The following is a 9,498-nucleotide window of genomic DNA, read 5'->3' as shown; positions in this document are numbered from 1 at the left end:
TATAAGCTCTAGTGGAAAAAGAGATTTCTTATATTTATTATGAAAAAAGTTTGATGTGAAAGGAGTTCAGGGAGTAAAAATCCCCCCTTTTTGTTGAGTGCCTGATCAGAAGTTAAAAAAAAATGATGTTTAAATATCAACCTGTCAACTGTAAGCTTGAACATCAATATCCACCTTCAAATAAATCAAAGGCAGTGTCACTGATGTAGCAGGGAAGATTGGAAAAAAGGAGGCTATTTGTTTTGGTCTGTAGGAAGCTGCTGTGCTAGCTAATTTGTCTTGACTGGATCAGATCAAAAATTTGCTTTATGTTCTAGTTCAGTTTATGCAAGCTGACCTACATTTGCACTGAATGGGATGCCTGGTTGATAAAGGCTTTCTGTAACCTCACCTATATTTTGTCTCTCAGATACTTTGTTGGGAGTGCTAATGCAGGCTTATCTAAATGAGGAAGTTGCATTGCCCATCAACAATTATAGGGTTTAATTACCAGTTTAATTTTTTAAAATAATGAATTAATTGATCAAACTGGGAATAAATGGTATCATAGACAACAACTCTGTCATTGCAGCTCCCACTTAAAAATAAAATATTCTTAAATGTGAAACTGCCAGAGAAGCTATGGATTTCATTACTACTTTAACTGCCTTTACCTGGAAAATACAGGGAGATGTTAGCTATCAATGCCCTAATTTACACTTTTTATAGAACTGAACATTCAGTGTCATAAAGGCATAGTTAACCATGATGTGGTAGCAGCAGCAATTTTATTATTCTTTATTGAGTTCCAAGCCATGGATCTTGTCTATCTGGCATCCAGTGAAACATTTGATAACAGTGGATTATGGAAAATTAATGTTTGAACCTAAGAAAATGGTATTTGATACAACAACTAAAAATAACCAAGAGACTGGCCCCTCAGTAAGGAGAAAGGTTATTTGTGGAGTTTCTCAAGGATCAGTCTTGATTTTATTTCTTAATTCTGAACTATGCTAGTGAAATTTTCTGTTAACGTAGTTTGCAAAGTATTGCCACTGCATAAGCAGGCTGAAATGTGAGGAGTTAAATGGGTGCAAAGCCAGCAATAAAAGTAGAGAGATTAAATTCATGATTACAGAGTTCAAGGTCATGTGCTCAGGGGCTAAAATTCCTGCCACAAGTTTTGGGTTCATTAAATAGAAACAAGTAAAGAATGGAAATTTCCAAGCTAACAATCACAGACCGATCCACTAGTATGATACCCACCCACAAAAGACAACTGCAAGGTAATCTAAATGCAAGATACTTTCAGCTGAAAAAAAGTACTAATGCTATTGTCTAGAGCAACAATAAGAACATGTCTGGAGTATTGCATACAGTTGTGGTTATTCAGATTCAAGAAAGGTTATTCAGAAGGATATTGATGCAAAAGAAGTCTATTAGGTAAGTTCGGGAAAGGGAATTTTTATTTTATGAGAGAAGAGTAGAAGAACTTGGCTTGTTTAGGCTGGTGAAACAAAGGCTAGTATGTCTGCTGCCTATGAAAATGTCAGGGAAGTAAACATCAGGGAAGGAGAAGAGCTGTATACAGATAAAATTAGCAAAAGAATGGATGGTTATAAAATTTCTATGAGTAAATTTAAACTGGCAATTAGAATGTCATTTTTAATCATGGAAGGGTTTTTAATCATGGATTCTTAACATATTTTTCAGTAAGAATAATGCATGTCAAAAAGCAAACTATTTTTGAGATGGAATGTGGTAAATTAATGAATGGGATTGTATTAAGTGGTAGTGTATAGGTTTGAGCCAGTTCGATGATGAGTTGAAAAGCTGATATTTATTCTCTTTAGCATCGTGTAATACCTTTGTATATCTACATCATAGCACATTGGATTGGATTGGATTGGATTACTTTTATGTGCTTGAAAATCTGGAAATAAGATAAGAAAGTTCTCATATTTACACCCTTAAGCTGCTTCTATTACTATCTTATATCAGCCCAAATGACCCTTGTGGGACAGCATTCTACCACCAAAGCAAATGTCTTTTGTATTCTTGTGGATAATTTTGCTTCTTCTAGTTTAACTGAAACAGCAGTTTATATCAAAAAGATGAAAATGGTTAGTTTCTTAAAAAGAGAGACAAATTTTAAAATACATCTCATTTTGTAACTTCTAGGCAGAGCTATATAAATGCGGAAAATGGAGTCTTGCTTAGCTGAATGGAAGCTTCTGTATATTTTGTTTGTTTAATGCAACCTGCAGAGATTAAACCAGTAGAATTTTCCCCACACTTGTCTCATCTGCCTACCTGGGGAAAAGATTTGGCTGGTCCAGCTGCTGTTCAGAGAAATGCTGTGTCTAAGGGGATATCAGAAGTCTGTGCAAAATGCAGGCCTATGAGATTTGGGGGCTGCTAGTATTGTCCAGCAAATGCTGTTTGCATTGCTTCTGTGAACAGCAGTTCCTCAGAGGAAAATTGCAGGGTTTTCATTTCTCTCTGTTTCTTCTCTGCTCTTTCCTGTGGAAGTGCTCTCTGGCCTTCTCTAATGATTTCAACATATTGCAAAAAGTGAGCAGCTCTAAACAGCTGCTTTGGAGAGAGTTTAACAAAATTTCTAGTGGTATCTTAAGGATAAGTTACTGTTATGACATTGATTTGAGTACTTGCAATCTACTGTAGAGGGGTTCTCTACAGTACTGTTCAAATCCTGTGAAACAACAGATTTTTCTCTTAAAATTGGATTATAAATAGAAGACATGATATAATATAGAATTGTGTATCTGTAGTATGAGTTAAGTGATACTTTACATGATAGAGTGCTTTTATAGACAAAAATTAACTTTATATATCTTGGCTCAGTTTGCCAATATGTAGCATGCTTTGAGAACCTGTTAACACAAGATGCTGTTCCATTCCTTGTTTCTAACTGCTGAATTGGATTTAAATTTCTTATTGCTGCTTTGCCTGTGATGCTGTATTTGGTCACTGATGAGAGGGGAAGATCATCTATATAATACAGCAGGACAGCTGTCCATAGAACAATCTCTTCCCTTTGTTATGACTGTGTTTAAGGATCCATTTGCCAACATTTCAGCTATTCAGTACTTTTAAATGCCATACGTCCTCCTTTGAGTATGTCACAGTATAATTTGCATTTTTGCAGTATAATGTATTTTGCATTTTAATGATGTTTATAAACCTGCTTTTACTGAAGATTATGTAATGCTATAAACAGAAGAAGCTGGAAGTGCAATGTGACTAAACATATCCTAAAATATCATTGGAGCTCTAAAATTAAGCTGACAAAGATGACGGATTGCAGTAAAGTAAATAATGAAAAAAATGCCAGACCTGTTATCTTTTATAATTAGATATGACTATTAAAATCACTGGAATTTAAATCAAATCGTATGCGATACTGGATGCAGCAGATACAGTTTGTGATCTCTGCCAGTAAGTTTGGTAGGCACAATCATGTGCCATGAGCATGTTCTGCAGCGATCCCCAAGATGCTTCTCAGTCAGGGAATGAGCAAGTCCTGCCTGAAGTTGCTGCACCAAAACCCAACTTCTGTTTCTCCTAAGGTAAATAGGAATCTCATCACCACTAAAGTCAAGGTCTTTGCAAGTCTTTGCTGCCTCCTCTCACAGTTTTGCTGGACCCTCTGCTGATTAAAGGAAGGCTGACTGTGGAGGGCAGCACAACAGTGAGTGTCAGTAATGAGTGCCTGTTGCAGAAAGTGTTTATTCATCATTTATTCATCATCCTATTGAGGAGACTTTTCACTGTTAAATTGAGTAAACTTTTGGTTCACTTTCACCATTTGTGATTTTATTGCACTGATTTTAATTATCTTTCCTTAACAGGCTGCTTAAAAAACCTCAAAGTGCTCAATGTGAGTTTTAATAATTTGAAGTCAGTCCCTCCAGAACTGGGTGAATGTGAGAATCTGGAAAAACTGGATTTGTCTGGAAATCTGGAAATAACAGAGCTCCCATTTGAAGTAAGATAACTATTTCTTGTACCTTTTTTATCTGTATAATAAGCTATTTTATCACAGGTTTAAAATATTCTCATAACAGATTAGATTACACCCCTGGCAGTTTTTAGCAATAATGTTTTAGTGGTGCTATCACTGTAAACACCTTACCAGCAGTTAAACAGGACCAAGCTTCTCTGTTTTAGTTTTGAAGTGACTAAATTCTACTCACATTTATTCTGATAGATGAAGGAGGATATGATCCCAAGAGGGATTTTGCCCAGTGGTGATATGGGGAAAGCTACATATAAACTTTTTCCAGTGGAAGCAAAGTGCATCTTGACAGTCAAATTTACATACTAGCTTTAATTTGTTCTCAATATCTGTTATTCTTTAAAAAAAGTATAGGGAAGTCTGTGAACAGCACGACATATTGCTATGAGCATAAATATCTGATGGGACTGTAAGTCTATATTACCTTTGAAGCATGGTGTGAACATATCTTAAACACCTGTGAAAGGACTCCCAGGCATGACATTGTTTCTTGTGGTGGATGCATAACTGGCTGCTCTGTGTGGTGGCAGCTCCAAGACTTGCTCCAAGTCAGAGAAACAAATATAGTCTTCTAGAATCTAACCATAGTTTCAGATGCCATCAATATTTCCCAGGTCCTTAAACAGCTGATTATTGGAGATGGATGGAGAGATTTAAGGAGAAGTGTCAGGCTCTTCTTGGCTGATTTCAACTTTTTCTTCTCTGCCTCTAAATATCTGCTACTGGTGATTTCCAGGCAATGCTGGAGGGTATGCTCGTGTGAGATCTGGGTTGGCTATSCTTATGTTCTGCTCTGAGGAAATATAAACAGTAATTAAATCCTCCAGCTTTTCACTATAAGACAGTTTATCTGATGAAGAACAGTTCAGAAATGATGCAAAGGAAACCAGAACAGGGAGCAACATTAGCTTCACACCAGGAGGGGATGTTGTGTAGAAACGTTGGCTGCAGCAGGAACGATGCAGGGGCAGGTCTCCTCTTTCCACTCCTCCTCTTTCAGATTAGCAAAGGTAGGGATCTGAAAAGAAGATTCTACTTAAAAGGCAAAAAGAAATCAGAATGGAATTGGCAAAATCTGTTTTGGGATCATGTCCTAACCAAGAAAAGGAGTCAAATTTAAGGAGCCAGGAAAGGTGAATGAATTCAAATGCAAAGACCAAATCAATGTATTTAGTCCCAATCTGTTAAAATTGACGGGAATTTTTCCAGTGGCTTCTAAATGCCCTATAGTGCATAGGGTTACCCTGTGCTATGTGTTGTGGGTAGCATTTCGATGTAAAGCTAACTGCACATGTAAATCTTTACAGCGCTGAGTCCCAAGAGGTCAGTATTTCTCTCAGAAAGCTCAGAGAGTTTGTTCTCCTCTAGTAGTCTCATATTCAAATTGGTTTTAAAGGCAATAAAACTGCATGTAGGCTACTGGGTAATGGCTCAGTTACTTACTATAGGAAAAACTTTGAGCTGGGCATATGGCTGTGTATGTTGTAGAAAAAATGGAAACAACATCATGTCAGAGTGGTCTACAAAGTCCAAAAGACATATATTGGAATTACCTGTTGTATTTCCTTGCTTCTTTGGAGGGTAGCACTTAATTTATATTTGCTGTAACCCAGGAGGCAGGCTACACAAACTCTTCTGATTTGGTTCATAAAATTAGTTTCCTAGAATCAATGTTTCAAGGCCAGCTTTGTAAGCTGCACATACAATTAAGCAAATACCTTCTTGTCAAATGATTTAAAAGGCTACAAGGTGTTTGGCCTTCAGTATAGTCAATATGGCTGATGTTATTCAGAGCAATTGCGTCAGTATCCTTGCTAATATAATAGGTAWCTGATGTTCAATCCTCAGATGAGCAAAAGGTGGTAGTCATTGGCTGGTAACTATTTCATGAATTAAAAGTGTAGAATTAATCTAAATTGTCTGAGGCTATGAAAAAGGGAGAGACATTGTGAAGTGTTTGTGACTCCACATTTGACAGATTAGATGCAATTATCTAATACATCTATTTCTAAAATCTATTAGTTCAATGAAATATTCATAGCTTGTCATTCTCCTCTGCAGTATGAGTACTGGGAACTGGAGAGTGTGAATGTGCAAGTATGTGGAAGTTTTGTTCCGGTAGGTGAATGGGATCCCTTTACAATAGCAGGAAAAAAGAAAATGTGTTAACTGATGCATGAAATAAATTGGAGAACTTCYAAAACTGTTTCCTGCTTATCATCTTTTAGGAAGTTCAATTTTTGTTTGACTTTCAAATCCTTAGAAGTCCCTTCTGGAAAGGGTAAAGAAATGCTTGAGAGAAACAACAGTATTCTCCTGTGTAAAACTTACTTTTAAGAAATAAAGCTCCAACCCAGCAAAAATGATCAGAGTCTAATTTTACTTTGGTTTTGTACATAGAATAATGGCTACAGAGACACTGATAACATACACGATAATGGATTCAAGCAGATAGATAACAGGCCTGTAACTCAGTCAAGAGTTTTTGACAGCACCATAAAGGTTTATGAGATGATCAGAGCAGAGCTTGAATTACATCATCAGTAATCAGTCTCCCTGCTCCATTTCTGTTTCCTTGTTGACAGATGCAGAAAATAGAGAAGACTGGAAGTTTTTAGTTTAATTGATTTATTTTTTTGCTTTCTTGGGGAAAGAATTCCAGATTTTTAAATAGACACGAAATACAATACGGTGACTTAATTTAGGGGTGAAATCTCAGGGGGGATGGATCACAGAACGCATTAATGTAATTACTGCCCAAGAGGGACAGAGGGAGAATGTAGATGCATTATCGCAAACCCTTATATAAACATGGCATCAAATACCCATTTTGAATTAAATTTCCTAATTTGGGTACAGCTGTCATATCTGTACACAGATTTCTGCTGGTGTATCAGTTGTTTCCATGTCTGAATTTGTCAGTTAGCTACCTAAGAAATTCACAGATTGTTAGGAATTCTGTAAAATCTGTTAACTTGTTAGTAAGTTTTGTAATTTGGAGCAGCTCACGAAAGGAATCTGTGTCTTCAGCTTGTACGACTTTCCAGATAACTTAAACATATAATGATTATACTTTTTACCTTTTAAATTTGCTGATTTCATTTTTCAGCATAGAGCAGCTTTGTTTTAAGTTGAAGTATGCTATGGTCTAGCTATGCTAGCATTAGCTCTGGTTCTTCACTCTGTGTTGATAGCTTCAATAACTGGTAGCAGTAAGTCCACTTTTCTCAGTGTGCAAAAGCTGGTTTACTTCAAACATGGCATTAGACTTTGGCTTGTACTTCCTGTTTCACACTGTCTAACTAGCCTATAATGAGCATGTCCAGTAGCTGGCCTTTTGTGGGTATTTCTGCCTGGCTTCGCTCTTTAGCCCTGTCTTGAGCACTGTCTCATGCTGCACTGTTTGTTTGCCTTTTCATTCCTTGCAAAATGCTCTTTCTCTGTGTCCAAAGGCCACTCCTGCACTCTGTACCTCTTCTCACTTAATCTTTAAATGATGTGATACTCTTTTACAAAAGTTTGGGTTTGTATGCTCTCCTTTTTCATTTTTGGAAGGGTTAGGATTTCATAGTGTACTATACCATGCCTAAGGAAGAGCAGGTTGATTCAATGTCTGTTTTTAACTCTCTTCCACTATCACAATCTCCATCATTTTTAGATTTTAAAGTTTTGCTGATCTTCAAGGTTAGATTGCTTGCTAAGTCTGTCTTCTGGCAGCAAAGGTTTGTGGACCTACAGTTGAATTCCAGTCTGCGTAATGTAACATATGCATTCAGACCACAGTAACTAAGCTCAGTAGAGGAAGCTGAACTGTGGGGTTTAGGGCATAGTCTTCCCTGTGATGGCACGCATAACATATAAGGCTCCTCGGTAGAGCTGAATTTGCCCTGTAGCTTAGCAGATCAGGAAGGCACACCCTGTACACTACGTAGTCCCTCTCATAGCACAACAATATTTTACTGGCTGTAACACTCTGTGGCTGCAGAGATGGGGGAGGGATGGATGCATTTGTTGTATTTCCCATATGTTTTTAGATGAGTTTAAGATTCGGTAAGATGCTGGTATTTTCACTATTATATACAGCTCCTATTGCTGTTTTGGTATATGCAACTAATTACTTTTTCTAGAAATAAACATGGTATTATAGAGTAGGTATGCCTTCAGCTATAGATGTGTAGAAAAACTGCTTTGACCTTATTCTGAGATATGCTTCCTTAAGAATTTATTGCTTTCTACAATTACTTACTGTACCATCTGATTAATGTTTCCAGTGCATGGCAGAATACCTCTTTTGGGTTGATATTTCAAAGAGACAGCTTTGCTGTGTTGAAGGGCCAGTTCTTTTTCCATACTGTAAACTTCTGTTAGTAATGCTACATCAGCCAAGAGTATTGATAGATGTGACCTGAAATACATTTAATGAGAAGAGAGGGAAGATGAGGAAATTCTCGTTTCCTCCATCTGTCCAATCTGGTGTGCCACATGCCCACAGTCACAGAGGTGAGAAGCCACTTTACACCACCAGCATCAAGCCAGAAATGTTTAAGGATGGAAGTTCTGATGTTCAAAATCAAATTAAAAGAAAGGAATATTGCAAAAATATTTTGTGGTGAACAATGTTCAGTACCAGTGTGTGTTTTCTATCTCCTTTTCAAGGTCTGGGCAGTGCAAAGTGAAGATAGGAGACAGAGACTGCCATAGCACATGAATACTTTGTCAAAGAAAGAACATGTGTGTATGTATGCTTGTGTTTCCATGTCAGTCATAAATAAACTGACCTTTGAAATTCAGATAAATGGCAAGGTTATGCTTTCTGGCTGTTTCGCAAACCCTGTTTTCAACAGATCAAATAAAATCCTGTTTTGTAGCTCTGATGCTTAGAAGGTTTCAGCTAAATCTTGATATCAGCAAGTGGAGAACTGGGAAGCTTTCAAAGCATTCAGAAAGTTACCTGAGACATAGCTGGTGCAGTTTCTCTGTTTTGATTTTGACTACCTGAAAAACAATGTTAGTTATGTTTTGCATCTTTTAAGAATGTTAGTGTATCTGACCTGAAAGTCACTGTTAYGATTTGTGCTTCATTAAGGACTAATGTTAATCTCCCAGTGTTTTCAAACATAGCAGTATCCAAAATGTACATAAAGGGCTTTTAGACATGCATACAATTTCAAACGATATTTTAAATCAGATCTTTTGGGTCTTCTTTGGTCTGGTTCTCTTGCTGTGACCAGTCCTATTCAGCAAAAGGAAATGTTTATGCTACTTAGCAGGAACAGTGGAGACAGGGTGTCTTACCAGCATGTAACCCCTCAACCTTTAAGCCTTTTTTTTTTTGCCCTTACTATTTATGTTGTGTGTGTAACAGTTATAAAAACAGCTGAATCTGTTAGAAGAACAGGACAGTAGTTTCCCAGAAGTTTGACCATCCAGCCAGTCATGGAGAGAGCTCACCATCACTCTTCGCTCCTCCCTCCCTTATT

General features: G+C 37.1%; 1 protein-coding gene across 2 annotated transcripts in view; it reads left to right on the top strand.

Moving 5' to 3' along the window:
• LRRC2 (leucine rich repeat containing 2) overlaps nucleotides 1-9,498 on the top strand; it is a 63,200-nt gene that overhangs the window by 36,326 nt on the left and 17,376 nt on the right. For both annotated transcript variants that reach the window (XM_085312752.1, XM_085312760.1), the window contains exon 5: nucleotides 3,852-3,988. In XM_085312752.1, coding sequence (XP_085168878.1) covers nucleotides 3,852-3,988 — 137 coding nt within the window. The remainder of the gene's footprint in view (nucleotides 1-3,851; nucleotides 3,989-9,498) is intronic.

This window comes from Rhea americana, unplaced genomic scaffold (assembly GCF_003343005.1).
Source record: "Rhea americana isolate MKP2758 unplaced genomic scaffold, rheAme1 scaffold_11, whole genome shotgun sequence".
NCBI lineage: Eukaryota > Metazoa > Chordata > Aves > Rheiformes > Rheidae > Rhea > Rhea americana.
Note: the sequence above shows the minus strand (reverse complement) of the source record. Positions and strands in the feature narration are given on the sequence as shown.